Raw genomic sequence first — 15465 nt, 5'->3', positions numbered from 1 at the left:
GATGCCTGATTTATCTGTTAGTAATGTTCATATCTTGATTTATGGAGAAAATAGCAAAATAAAAACACCACGATCATGTAGAGCAGTTTAATACAAACATTTTAAGTCCAAAATGACAAGCCTGACAGCAGCAGTTACAGATGATGGGTGATCATTTTTCAGTGTAAAGTGAATTGGAGTCGATGGAGCTGGAAGCGCGCCCATGCTCACTTCCTATTCAGAACGTGGCAGCTAGCAGGTTAGCTATGTCTATTTATATATATAATCTATGCGCTCATCCCATAGCGTCTTACAGTAACAGACGCAGCTCGTTCTTACGAGTTTGTAATCAGTAAATATTTCACAGTTGGATTTGGAAAGCATGTTTTGGTCTGATTTTGTTACAAAGGGCTTCTTGCAATACATTTTATGGATAAACAACATAATGCTCAAATTTACAAGAGTTCTGTTGGATAATACAAAAGAGACAAAGATTTGAAGTGATATTTATTTAAAAGTACTGAATGATTAGTTCAAGGAAAAAATATTGTGACTTATTGCCCTGGTGTAGTTTTCATTGAGAATCCATTGTCCCGTCGTTTAACCCTAACCTGCTTTCTCTTTGTGTGTCTGTGCAGGACCAGTTTGAGAATCTGGACAAACACACACAGTGGGGCATCGACTTTCTGGAGCGCTATGCCAAATTTGTCAAAGAGCGACTGGAGATCGAGCAGAACTATGCCAAGCAGCTACGGTAAGAGAGACTTCAAATTATTATAATGAGGAAGACAGTTTTACTTTTGTTTCCTGGTAGGTGTGCCATTGATAAAAGAACAATCCAAAAACTGAAAACAATTATGGAATTTTTATTTTAGAGAAGAGTGTTATAGTTTTTTTTTTCAGTATATGTAATTAAAGATCCTATATGGCACAAAATTGACTCTTGTGAGCTCTAAGTTATGTTATAATGTTGTTACCTCCTCAAAAACATACCTTGAGTTGTGTTTTGTTTCATTCACACCTGTTTGAGTAATTGTGCATTATTTGTCTACATCTCCAAAGCTGAAAATGCTCTGTTCCACCTTGTGATGTCATGTAGTGGTAGTTTTCAATCTACATCTACCTTTTACCTTTATTTCAGTAGAGACGTGCAATTTCAGAGCTGAAATCATCCACATTATTCTATTAAAGGTGTGTTGACTTTAACACACTGGAGCGCTTCCTGTATTAACACATGACATCATAAGGTGAAACGGAGTGTTTTCTGCTCAGCCTAAATATGCAAGGTTTGTGTGTTAAACACATGTGAATGAAACAAAACACAACTCCATGTCTGTTTGTGATGAGGAAACAGCATTATAACATTGATCAGAAAATAGCCTAATATGGGCCCTTTAACATCATGGCCGCTCTAAAAAACTGTCAGTCTTGCACCCAAAAATGTATAAATGTATGAAGCTGCGTACGCTGAGGATGTGTAAAATGACAACTACTAAATTAAAATGTTTTCAAATGTGACTGTTTTGCATTTTTGCTCAAACTGTGAATATAGTGGAACTATTTAAAACCAGTTCAGTCCCAGATGAGCTGATATCAAAGAGGGGAAATCCTCTCTGAATATGTAACACACTCTGCAGGCGGCTGCTCTGATGAATGATCAAAGACACTGTACCTCTCTCTCTCTCTGTCTGTCTCCTACCCCTCCCCCTCCCACCTTTCTCTCCTTCTCTCACTCTTTCTCTCTCCTTCACGCTATCTTTCTTTGTCTCTCTCCCTCTCACTTTCTTTCCTACTCTCTCCCTCTCTCTTCTGTCTCTCTTCTCTTTCTCTCTCTCTCCTTCACACCATCATCTTTCCTCTCTTTGTCTCTCACTATTTCTTGTTCTTTCACTCACTCTCTTTCCTGCTCTTTCTCTCTCTCTCTCTCTCTCTCTCTCTCACTCTCTCCTGCTCTCTCACCCTTTCTTCATCTCTTGATCCTTGTCTCCCACCCCTCACTCTCTTCTCTTCTCTCTGTCTTCATCTCTTTCCCTCTCTAAATCACCCTCACTTTCTCCCTGTCTTTCTCTCTTCCCTCCCGCCTTTCTCCATCTGTTCATCTCTCTCCTCTTCCTTCATCTCCCTCTCTTTCTCTGTGCTTTCTCCCTTGATCTCTCTCTCTTTCTCTCTTCTTTTTCTTTCTGTCTCACCTTCACTCCCTCTTTCTTTTTTTGTCTTCATCTCGCTCTATCGCTTCCTCCACTATCTCCTCTCCGCCTGTCTTTCCCTCTTTCTCTCCCTCTGTCCCTCCTTCTTCATCTCCCTTACCCCCTCTCTCTCTCCATATTTCCCCCTTCTCTCTCACACTCCCCTCTTTCTCTCTCCCTCTCTTTTCTTCTCTCTCATTCCCACCCCCCTTAGTCTCTCCTCTCCCTGTCCTGCTCTTCTTTCCCCCTCTGCCGCCCCCCCTCTCTCTTTTTTCTGTCCCCCTTTCCCTCTACCTCTCTCTCAGTTTCTCTTGTTTTCCTCTCTCTTCCCTCTCTCCCTATCACCACTCGCGTGTGTATAGTTCATTATAATTTCAGACAGGAATGCTTGTGATGCATCTGTGGTGGGGGGCTGTACGCTCACAGTTAAATCATACCCTCTCTGAGCGTTGGCGCGCTGCCGATCGACCCCTGGAGAACAGGAACACGCTTTGATGTTCCGATCTTTCATTCATCTTTCATAATAAACAGAAGTCGTCTTTATCTTTCCCTGTTTACCTGTCAACTTGAAATATGGTATTTTTAACCTCTCTGTGGGCTTCCTTGTTTTCTAACAGGAACTTGGTAAAGAAATACTGCCCCAAGCGCCCCAAAGACGAAGAACCCAGGTATTGATGTTATTTTTGTTGGTTTAATATTTATTTAAAGAGGACACATTGTGCTTTTACTGGTATTTTATTAAATACTATCACATATATAGTAATAATTTTACATTTTGTATTGTAGACAGCGATGTTGACCTGAAATTACATAAAAAAGAACTAAAATTGTTCAAATAATGCAAGTAAGTTCAGAGCCATGAGCGTGGATAGGGGGTAGATGCAAACAGATATTTTATGATTGACAGCCTCGTTGTGGAAGGGAGTTACCTTCAACTGCCTCACTCCTGATTGGCTCGTTGGTTTCATGCTCAGAATTCCAAATATGGTCCTTGGTTGCAGCTCAGTCGTTATAATTGCTAACCTCGATGAATTTCATTTGTTTGCCAATAGTGACGTCACACTCCCTTCGTGCACTTCTATTATACAGTCTATGGTTTATAGCTACAACTAGCATGCTAACAGCGCAACAGCCTGGATAAGGGGGCAAACAGATATTTTATGAGCACTCAAGCTTCAAATACAGGCAGGACAAGGCAGGATTCCCCAAACATGCATGTGTCAATCAAAATACATCTTTTGAATAGGTTTTAATGGAAAGTGAAAACCATTATAACTTGTTTAAAAGCTCATAAAAGTGGATTTAGCATAATGTGTCTTTTTTAAAATGCCTTAAGTTTACAACAATGATCCACATATGTTTCTGACTGTTTGAATGGCACTCTCGGTTCAGGTTCACAGCATGTCTATCGTTTTACGCCATACTGAATGAGCTGAATGACTATGCAGGCCAGAGGGAGCTGGTCGCCGAGGAGATGGGCCACAAAGTGTATGGAGAGCTAATGAGGTACGGCCAGGACCTCAAGGCTGAGCGCAAACATGTAAGTGCATCCACTGTGCTACGTCCAATCACACAAACTCTAGAAGAAGATGAAACAAAACTACTTATAACATGACGTTTTTCAACAGTACAAACATTGAAAGTGATTTTGGTCATCTATGTCCTAAAAGGGTTGTGCCTGGTTTTTACTGTCTTAAAAATGTGAAAAACTGTTTGCAGAGGTCCAAACGTATTCCTCACTTATACCTTTTCCTAACATATCGGGAAGGAGCGTTACCTTCATCAGCCTCACTCCTGATTGCTCTGTGGTTTTGCGCTTGGATTTCCAAATATGGTCACTGGTTACAGATTAGCCGCTATATCTGCTTGCCTTGGTGAGCTTCATTTGACTGGAGCTGAACACTGTCGAACACTATGGGCGACTTCACAATCCCTTAGTCCACCTATATTATACAGTCTATGGTTTACAACTCAACTAGCACCAGCCTTACATCCTGCTTCGCATCACTAAAAATGTTTTATAATTAGATGCAGGCAGCACGCAATGGTCTCATTTTGACCCTTAGAGCTGCTTTTACAATATATCTGTACTGGAGCAAAACAAATATTACATGAAAAAAATGAGGTAGAACCCCTTATACCTTTATTTGGAAAATCTTCTTTCTGTTCTGAAATACTTGTGAATCTTTTATTAGTTTAGTAATTAAAATTGTAGTTGACTCTCAAATATTAATGCTCCTAGAGTCTGATCTGAATCTTTAGTAAATTATAAATCCTATCACAGTTGAAATAGATTGGATCATGTCTGTGTAATCCCTCATTCATCCTGGTATGATCCATAGCAAACTAAAAACTCAAATCTGTCAACTGGACAAAAAGTTGTAGGAGTGAAGATGTTTCGCTGCTCATCCAAGCCGCTTCTTCAGTCCTGGTCAGATTATTGGTGGACACTGCCTTATATTCAGATAGGTACAAGATAGATATAGATATAGATATAGATATAGATATAGATATAGATATAAATTGGATCACAAAACAGCTCAGCATTAATGCAGTTATAGTTGACTCCACACATTGTACAGTACTTGTCAGCATTCTGTTTTATTGGCAATCTGTGAACTCCCATAAATGTCAGTTTTACTTTTAGTGCTTGTATTTTTAGTTGTTTTTTATGGTTTCTGTGCATAATATGAACGTGTGGTCATGTACTTTCAGCATCTGCAGGAGGGCCGGAAGGCTCAGCAGTACTTGGACCAGTGTTGGAAACAGATGGACAGTGTGAGTGTGAAGGGGGTGGACTGTTTTCACTGCAAATATTTAGTGATTTTGACATTCACATTCTAGCTGCATGTTTTTTATAGTAATACTAGGACTATGAATCCACCAATCAACTCCACACCATCAAAACTAGGTTCAATTCAAGTTTATTTATATAGCACATTCAAAACAACGTCAAATATACAGATACAAAACATGATACATAGGAAAAGAACAATAAAACCCCAAGATATCCAGTCTAGCTAGCTTTAAATGCCAGGGACAAGAGGTGGGTTTTCAGTCTAAACGCTGAGAGGATCTGACAGGCAGAGGAAGGCTGTTCCATGGTCTTGGCACTGTCACAGAAAAGGCTCTGTCATCTTTGGTCTTGAGCCTGGCTTTGGACACAGTCAGTAGGAGGTGGTCAGCTGACCTCAGGGCTCTGGGTGGAGTATAGGGCTGCAGTAATGCCCTCAAATAAAATGTCCCCATAGCATGCAGACATTTATACACAATAACATTTTGAATTGGACCTCATATGAAATAGCTAGTAGCTAGCGCAGGTTACACAGCACAGGTGTGATTAATAGATATTCATTTGAACAAGTTTCAGTACTGAAAAGAAATCACAAAATTAGACCTTTCCTGAATAGTTTTGAATGGAAGTTATCAAAACTAGTACAAGACCACATGATAATATTAAACAAACTACTATAATGTGTTGAAAATAACATTCCATTGTCTAAAAGGTTTGTGGTATCAAGTATCGAGCCTTGAGCTTTTTCCTTATTATAAAAATTGAGCAGCATCAGATTTTCACATTAAACAGTTTCTGTGTATTGTGCACATTTATTTAGTTGCTTTTCTTTCAGTACAATTCACTTTTCCTTGGGCACATTTTTACACCCGTCCTTCAGAAAGTATTTTACCTTCAAACATCTCTGGCTCTTCAATGTCTCTGATCAGAACTTCCATGTATTCTCTCCTGATGTTATTGGATGCCATAAAAATAGTAGATATAAGAAAATATTACAATAAACTAAGATCAGATTAGATAAGATGATCCTTTGTTTTCCAATGGGAGAGAGTTGTCTTGGAACAAAGGTTCACACACTTTAACACAAAGAAAACACATCATATACGCATACATTTAAAAGTGCAATGTGTTTCTTTTCTGGTGGACGATCTACCATCGCGGAGATGTTATTGTTTTGCCTAGAATATTCCAAAGTATAGCATTAAACTTATCAATGTTGTATTTTTTTATAATGGGTGTTTCTTTTACTCAAAAATGCCTAGAAAAGCATGCATTCTTACTGTTAGCAGGGTCACATCTCCACAGACCTGACCTGTAATTTGGCCTGATGGCATCAACCCCTTGTCTACATGATGATAGAGAAGTTTAATGCCATATTGTGGAAATTGTACGACTTGTACTATAACGCTTTGTCACCTTCAAGGCACTCAAAGCTCTTTACATCAAGGAACCACTCACTCATTCACACACACATTCGCACACCAGTATACGAAGGCACTGGGGGCAAGGACACAATAGCAGTAGGAGCTAGAATCACACCGCCAGCCTGTAGGTCAGTGGAAACTCTACCAGTGTTGTCGAGAGCAGGATTTGAATAGACAACCTTCGGATCAGTGGAAAAACACCCTACCAGCTGAACTACTGTCGCTCCTTTTAGTTTGATAAAGTGTCTTAGATGCAGTTGATCAGTGATGCTTGGCGCAGAAACACTGTTGATCGTTAGGCGTAGGTCCCATCACATCCGTTTAAGTGTGTGGTCTGCATGGTTCTGTGAGTGACTACCTTGTGACTGGACTGTAATGCCTCAAGTATTCACAATTCACTGCAATTACTTCACTGCTAATGTTGTCCAGATGGGCTGGAAGGAAGTAAAACATATCTTTGTCTGACTCATCTTTAGCTATCCTTTTTATATAATGTCTACAATGGTACTGTACTAATAAGGAAAAAGTTTATACCTAATACAACTTCAAAGTCAAAATCAATCATTTTTACAATGGAATGTAATTTGTGATAGACAACACTTGTTTCTTCAATATTACCATGTGGTCTTACACTAGTTTTGATCAAGACTATTCTAAAAACATGAAAGTTTACACTTGGCTCTATTTATGTGTTTTTGTTAGTATTGATACCTCTTCAAATGAGTATCTATATTTAATACTAGTTCTTAGTATTGATCATTATCTGGGTTGCAATTCGCTCGGTCCACAGTAGTGCTCGGCAACCTCACGATTAGCGTCGCTACTTCCTGTCAAACTTAAATCTCTAGTTTTTAGCATTTATCATTATCTGGGTATCAGTTTTTATTTTTTTTATTTTACAATCCTGGCCTTGAATACTCTAAAACAAACTGAAATAACTTGCGCTTTTGTACTTTTTAGAGCAAAAAGAAATTTGAACGAGAATGCAGAGAAGCTGAGAAATCCCAGGTGACCTATGAGAGATTAGATAACGACATCAATGCCACAAAATCTGAAGTGGAAAAGGTGAGTAACTTTTATGAATTATGCCTTAAATAAACAATGACCTCGTTTGACTTTTGGCTGTTGTGAAATTTGAACATAAACATCTTTGAGCGTTTGAGAGTGGCCCAGCGGTCTGCAGAAGGTCAGTGCCACATAATTGATGCTTTTGAAATTACACTGTGTCGTCTTTTCCCAATGGTTGGTGTATAATTAAACTTACTGGTTACGCTTTTGAGGAAAATACAGTTATCCAAAGATAGGTAGCACCATATAAGGCTTGTTTTGAAATGAGGTAATTCAAGAGTTTTATATAACTACCCATTTATAGCCTTTTCTGGCACAATTATGCATAACACTGTTTTGTTTGGTAACTTTGAGAGTCTAGAAGAAAAAAACATTGATTTAATATTGTGAATGTAATGTGAATTCCCAGGCCAAAAGTCAGTACTACCTTCGGACACACATGGCGGATGAGAGCAAGAACGAATACGCAGCACAACTTCAGAACTTCAACGCGGAGCAGTGGAAACATTTCAACAACGCAATACCACACATCTTCAAGGTACAAGATGGGTTCTGTTAAAGGGCCCATATTAAGCTATTTTCTGATCTGTGTTATAATGTTGTTTCCTCATCACAAACAGACCTGGTGTGTGTTGTTTCATTCACACGTTTAACACACAAACCCTGCAGATTGCAGAAAACACTGTGTTCCACCTTGTGATGTCATATGGTAAAACAGGAAGTGCTTCATAGTGTTTTTAAACTCCATACACCTTTACTAGAAAATATCAATTATGCGTAATATAGGACCTTTATCACAAAAACACAATCCTGGATATAACAGCAGTAAACAGCTGAGCCATAGTAAGCGCAGAGTAGTAGCACGTAGTAACATGTTTCTGTTTGTAAAAGTATTGTGCAACATAGTTGTGTGATTTTTACTCAGTTTGTGAATGTAAGCCGGTGGTGGAAGAACTACTCAATTTTGTTACATAAGTAAAAGAAAAGATACTGGAGCAGAAAAATACTCAAGTAAAAGTATCGCATGAAAAGTAAAAGTATTAAAGAAACCATTTCAGAATAAGTACTTTGCACCAATTTTCAGGTCTTATAAGGCTTTAAATGTAGTGATTTTGATAAAGATTTGTGCTGAATTTTGTTCAACAGAGACAATTTAATCAATCTTTTTCCTAGCATTTTTTTTTTTTTTTTTTTCCTCAAATTACAAATAAACCCCTCAGCCTTTTTAGCAGCAAAATACTTTTACTTTTCAGTCCAGTTAAAAAATGTAGTGGGTTTGAAAGTACAGATACCTGCGCTCAAATGTAGTGAAGTAAAAGTAAAAAGTAAAAACATTAAAATGTGCTTAAGTAAACATACCTAAATGTTTTTACACTACAGTACTTTACTATTTTTACTTCATTTTGTTGTTTGTTGTTTTACTTGTGACAATAACATTTCAATAGACTTGACATCACATCATTTTAAATTGTCAGTGTAGGTTTTTCTAGAGGTTTACAGCCAATCCTCTGTCAGTAAAAGCATGTGGTTTGGAGCAAAGTTTGGACTTTGGGGAAATAATCTATTAATAAAACACAAGATTAATTTTGTTGCCATAATACACAGCCCTATTTGACATGTTCTTCCAAGTGTTTACCGTTGCACCTTGTCAGGCTTAATTAAGCTTGTGTTCCTCTAAAACTAAGAGACTAAAAGGTTCTGTTAACACTGTGTCTACTCAACAGGAGAATATTAAGAGAGTAAACGTAAGTCCTGTGCTCCGGTCTCTGCACTAGCTTCTGTGGCTCAGAGAATAGACTTTAAAGCAGCTCTGCTTGTGATTAAGTGTCTCCATAGCCTAGCACCAAAGAAAATCTCCCACATGTTAGTGCCATATGAACCATCTCACACTCTGAGGACTTCAGGGACCGGCGTCCTGCTGGTGCCCAAAGTCAGGACTAAATACAGGGAATCAGGATTTCAGTTTTATTCAGCTAAAACCTGGCCTGTCTCAAATCTTCTTCCTGAAGATGTGAGACAGGCCTCTACTTTGACAATGTTTAAATCCAGGCTCAAAATGGTTCTGTTTAGCTGTGCATATGACTGAAAGGTTTTTATTCTGCACTCTTCTTTTTTAATGTTCATTTTATGATTATTTATGATTATTTATGATTATTTATGTTTTGATTTGTTGTATTGTGATTTTAATGTCCTCCTTATTCTTTAAAGTACTTTGAATTACTGCCTTTACAAATTGTGCTGTACAAATACAAGTCCCTTGCCTAAACAGTGATATATTTGTATGCACAGAATCTCCAGGACATGGACGAGCGGAGGACGGTGAAGCTGGGGGAGACCTACAGGAGTTTTGCAGAAGCAGAGAGAAGAGTTATTCCCATCGTTTCAAAATGTTTAGAGGGAATGGTGTTGGCCGCCAAAGCTGTAGATGAAAGAAAAGTAAGTATTTTAAAGAGGGGGTATTTTATTTCTATGGGTATCAACTGCTAACACATCACATATTCAGAGCACAATGTCACCTGTTATTGTTTTGAAAATGCTAAATTTAACGAAAACATATTAACATGTTTTATAAGTTTGACATCACATTAAAGTTGGTGTTAATGAAACTACTGCACATTGCATCACGTTTGTCAAGCTGTAGTGTATTGTTTTGTATCATGTCTTTGTATATTTATGGAGAATTGTCATGTGGGACCTAGGCTTGTGGGTGGAGCTTTGGACAAATCTTACAGCTAACCCTAAGTAGGGTTCGAATTGGGCCCAGGACAGATCGCTGAATTGCTCAAACATGCATGGATGACATACAAAAACATTTCTGGTATGTTTTTAATGAGGGAACAACATTGTAAAAAGCTCCAAAAAGTCAATTTTGCATAATACCTTCTTTTTAACATACACCAGAACATGATATTTTAATAGAAATGGATGCTGATTTATACAGTCTTAGTAAAAATATACATTAAACATCCACTTTGTAACTTGGATGTAACTTTTTTCTGGTGTAGGGTTTACCACCTGCTAGTCTCTATGGAGATGTTATTTCTTTGCCAGGAATATTCTACAGTATGGCATTAAAATGTCTGTTCTGCCTTCAATTTCAATGTTGCAAAAAAAATCTTAAACATGCATTCTTACAGTGAACAGGGTTGTCACTCCAGAGATCTGACTTGTAATAGCCTGGGGGCCTGCTTGTCTCCATGGAGATAGAGGTTAGGTTAAATGCCATACTGTGGAACATTCCAGGCAATTCCAGGTATTTTGATAGGCTTTGTTTGGAGGCTAGACCTTTCTACATATTACATTTTTCTCCCTCAGGACTCGGGCATTGTTGTGGAATCCTTTAAGTCGGGCTTCGAACCTCCAGGCGACTTTCCTTTTGAGGACTTCAGTCAGACCTTGAACAGAACGAGCTCCGATTCAACGATCACCACCACCCCCCGAGGAGAGAAAGAGGTCACCCAGGGGTCACGGCCCGACCCCAGACACATGAACAGAACCAAAAACAAACTATGGCCTTTTGGCACCAAGAAACCCAAGGTACAAAATGGACACACTCTACACACCCTAATTACCGAATGGAAACTCCCAAACCCATCTCAGAATAATATATTAACTTGTGTGTTATCTGTGTTAGGTTAGATTATGTTAGTTACCTGCTAGTTTACATTTGTTTTGTCATGGTTTGTTATCTGAACTATACAGACTCTACGAAAGCTATCACAAAGAAAGACTGAAATCAAAGTAGCAAAATTAGAATACACACTTTGTAATTTGTATTAAAAGTATAGTTTATTTGTAAATATTCCCTATGTAGAAGCCTTCAGTCATTATCATAGACTGTATATATAAATGGACATAGCTAACTTGCTAGCCGCTGCGTTCCAAATAGGAAGTGATCATGGCACTTCCAGCTCCATCAACTCTTTTGTTTTCCTCTCTCCGTAAATGCTGCTGTCAGGCTTATCATTTTAGTCTTAAAATGTTCGTATTAACCCTCTCTACATGATCCTGGTGATTTTATTTCACTATTGTGTCCGTAAATCAAGATATGAACATTAATAACAGACAAATCAGGCGCCTTCTTTCCCCAAGGTCACTCCCACTAGTGTTAGCAACAACTTTAATTGACAACCTTGCTAAGCACCCGCTCACTGCTAAACTAGCAATGCAGACCACAGGGGGCATTACCTTCAACAGCCTCACTCCAGTTTGGCTCTTTCGTTGCTATGACACTCACGGTCGTATTCCAAATATGGAACTTAGCTCCAAATTGGCCGCTATAACTATTAGCCTCGATGAGCTCCTTTTGACTAGAGCCGAACGCTATGGGTGACGTTACACTCACTTCAGTCCGCTTCTTTATACAGTCTATGGTCAATATACATTTTCTTTGACTGGTTATAGATATATTTGAAAGCCTAAATTTACAATAAAACTAGCAGTCTAACGAGTTGATTAATATAAAGCATCGTAGACTAGTTCACTACTGAAATAATCATGGCTGCCCTAATGATTCGTCATCTTTCTATTTTTGTAATGATTCTAATCGTTCTTTCATAGTTGACGTGTTTAGTGTTTACCACCTTCCCTCTGTCTACACCGGTCTTTCCATATCTGGACCTTGCCCCTTGTGAGCTAATCATTAATCATTAGCTTAGCGTCATATCCTGCCACAGGCAATCAGGAACTGTGCCACAGACAGGGTGTGGGTGTTTGTTTTCTTTGTGACTTTGTTTAATACATAGTTTGACACAACCGAAACACCTTTATATTTTACCCATATTACTCAACATATTACTTTGTAGGTCAAGAGGGAGAAACCAGGCTTCATTCACCCAGTTAAAGAGAGTTTTAGTTGAAAATGCACTTTGTTAAGACATCAGTTCATGGGCTTATTAAACCTAGGGAAGCCTATTTGAGTTTTTATGGATATAAATTTGATGGTTATTTCCACACTTTATAATCGTAGAACCAATTTATGAGAACAAGGACCAAGTTAGATATATTTAAATGCTTCCCTCCTCCTTTCACTATTTGAAAATTAGCTTTAAAGAAGACCTATTGTGCTTGTGTCTACTATATAGTTATAATCTGACACTCATGGATTATTGTTATAATTTGAACATTTTAAATCGTAATATTCATCTAAAATGACTTGATAAAAGAAACAAGTCTACTGACATCTGCGAAAAGTGGGATGTCAGCAGCTCCCATTGGGCACCCAGAAAACATCATCACAACATAGAGCTGTAGAGCTGTCAGCCCCTCCTATGAATAGCTGCAGATCACATTCGCGAGTAGCAGCTTAAAAAAAACCAAAAATTGGTACCAAAATGACAATGCGACAGTGCTGAATCCTATGTGGATCACCTATTAAGAAAATACAATTGAAGGATGAAGTAAATACAGAGCAGTGGGTGTGTGCCAATGGCGGTAAAAACAAGGATTGATTGGCAAAATGGAGTCTTGAAATTTGAAAATGCGATTTAAAGATTACTCAGACATGCATGGATCACCCCAAAAACAACTTTTAGAGAGTAAATGAGAAGGTAACAACTATAACAGGATTAAAATCTCTGAAAAGTGAACCCAGTTCCAAATTTTGATGCATTTTATTTAATATTTTTTGTCAGTGTCGTTTATCACTGCATTTTGTCACTAAAGCTTCTCAACGAGGTGTAACTTACTAGCACTTTACATGTAGATCGGACAAAAAAGGGTTAACACAACACAAAAATCTCAGGAGATCTTGAGGCACGAGATCTTGTCCCATCCATATTAAAGAAGGTTGTTTTGTTTGGATAACGTTAGGACACTGGATTATAGGCTTAGTCATTTATGAGCTGTCTTTGAGTGATATTCCGAGATTATTCCATGTTGACCTGTGGCTTTGTGATTTCTTCCCGCTCCCCACCAGTTCACCCCTCCGCCTCCTCCCCAGTTGTCATCCACCCGTGCCCGACCACCCTCCAACCTTTTCCCTTCATCCCGCTTCAGCACAGATCTAGTGAGCCACTATCTGTCAGAGATAAAGACTACAGTACCCAGAATCCCCCAGAATTTGAAGGGCCTGAAGAGAGGGGTGAGACAGGAAGCGGTGTGTTATAGTTGGACAGGTTCAACCCATCTTATACGATTTCTTTAAAGGCCTTTGCAAGTTCTGAAACATTATATTGACTCTTGTACTTTTTTTCAGTTTCTTTTATTATTATTTTTTAATGTTTTGAATTGAATTATCAGGTTTTTTGCCAATGTCACAAAAAATTCACAACATAAAACCAACAAATACATTAAAATGTTATTAAAGTGAATAAGAAGACCCAAAAACTTGCATAGGCTCTTTATAATGTCCTCTTCCCAAGTCTTTTTCACAGTTTTCCCTTACGTTTCTGTGATTCTGCTTTTCCTTATTAGACAGATATTTCCAACAATCACATCTGGGAGGATCCTGCTGATTGCTGGTGTGTGTGAGATCGGATGGGTTCTTCATGCTTTCTGTTTGCAGTGATATTTGCTGTGTGGTGTGAGCGTTAACAGTTTAGTGCGATATGGGTTTCCTGCCTTCAACAGTTTAATGTGAACTTGAAAGATAACACACAGCTGAAGTTTGTAAGCTGCAGTTGGCTGATTCAGTGCTTATTAAAAGTGACCCAGATTAAGATTGCCTGGCAGATCCAGACTGATATATTGTTGTATTTTTTATGCAGCTTGAGTCTGGTCTCCATGTTCTCCGTTTCATCTCAAGTCCGGTCAAGCAGATATGTTTTTTTCAGTGACACATGTGAAATGAAGGAGCTCATTGGTCACCTATGATTTACAAATAAAATCAAATTTATCTCACCTCAGATTAACAGTTTAGTTCCTTTTTCATTGACTCTCCAGAAATCCGTCATGTTTTTCAGCCACTTATGATTTATTTTTCCCTTTTATTTTTTTCCATATGGACGGATCATGTCTGTCCTCGATTGGCTAAATCACCTGTCAATCACACACATTTGAAAACAGGGAAATTCACTAGTGACCAGTCTCACATTTTTGTAAAGTATTGAAGAAGTGTGTGTTCTGTATCCCAGGCAAAGTTAAAGGTGCACTTTGCAACTTTTTAACGAGGGGTCTGCCACTGGCTGGTCTCCATGGAGATACCATTGCTTTGCCTGAAATGTGCCCTTAAATATATCCTTAAACATATCTATCTTACATTTATTCAATTACATGTGAACATACAGTGAAAAACATGCATTCTTGCTGTAAGTGGGCTTGCCTTTCCACAGATTTGACCTGTAACTTGCCCTAGTGTGGAACATTCTAGGCAAACAATGACATCTCCATGGAGACTAGCAGATTGCAGATTACAAAAGTTACGTAGTATACCTTTAAGCCTCTGTGGAGCATACTACACACTGTCAATTGTTCCAAGTTAATTGTACTGTGTCATCCCAGCTCATACTTCCTCTTTTTTTACTTCTACTTTTCCAACTGATCAGCACCGGCATATACACGTGTCTATTTGTAGAGTATGCTATTCAAAAACTGGCTTTATGGGCACTGAATCTATATTTTTAACCCTATGCTTGTGTAAATGTACAAGTATTGATCAAATAATGAATACTTACAAGTACCTCTCAGCTGTTGTGGAGTGATCTGTTTAACTTTGATGTGCTACTGGTTTGAGGCTAAACCAGTAGTAAACAGTAAACTGGCTCTATACTGACATTAACCCGCTTACTGTTTTTTCTCTTGTAATGATTGACATGTTGCATCACAGTGGTCAGTGAAGATGGTAAGTATGTGAAGTGTGTATAGAGTGTAGTACCAAGAAGACCCAGCAGTGTCCTCTGTAGATCTCCCGTGTTGTCTAACCTTACTTTGTCTTAGGACTCCTGTAGAATTCCCATTAGCAGATGTAGTATTATAGAAGTGAGTACTGAGATAATTCAGTTCCTCCTATAAAGCAAAATACCTCTCCAAATGTCCAAAAACTATAGAAATGTGAATGGTGGTAAATTATTTTGGG

At 38.4% G+C, this 15465-nt stretch overlaps 1 protein-coding gene across 5 annotated transcripts in view; it reads left to right on the top strand.

Annotated features, from left to right (window-relative positions):
• Positions 1 to 15465, top strand: part of fnbp1l (formin binding protein 1-like) — a 54246-nt gene that overhangs the window by 27716 nt on the left and 11065 nt on the right. For 2 of the 5 annotated variants that reach the window (XM_055221409.1, XM_055221408.1), the window contains exons 2-10: positions 618 to 733; positions 2783 to 2833; positions 3558 to 3705; positions 4881 to 4943; positions 7344 to 7448; positions 7861 to 7989; positions 9741 to 9887; positions 10767 to 10988; positions 13369 to 13548. In XM_055221409.1, the coding sequence (XP_055077384.1) occupies positions 618 to 733; positions 2783 to 2833; positions 3558 to 3705; positions 4881 to 4943; positions 7344 to 7448; positions 7861 to 7989; positions 9741 to 9887; positions 10767 to 10988; positions 13369 to 13548 (1161 nt within the window). The remainder of the gene's footprint in view (positions 1 to 617; positions 734 to 2782; positions 2834 to 3557; positions 3706 to 4880; positions 4944 to 7343; positions 7449 to 7860; positions 7990 to 9740; positions 9888 to 10766; positions 10989 to 13368; positions 13549 to 15465) is intronic. The other 3 variants (XM_055221412.1, XM_055221411.1, XM_055221410.1) reach the window with 2 other exon arrangements.

Source organism: Periophthalmus magnuspinnatus, chromosome 4, assembly GCF_009829125.3.
Source record: "Periophthalmus magnuspinnatus isolate fPerMag1 chromosome 4, fPerMag1.2.pri, whole genome shotgun sequence".
Taxonomy (NCBI): Eukaryota; Metazoa; Chordata; class Actinopteri; order Gobiiformes; family Gobiidae; genus Periophthalmus; species Periophthalmus magnuspinnatus.
This window is presented reverse-complemented; position numbering and strand designations above follow the sequence as displayed.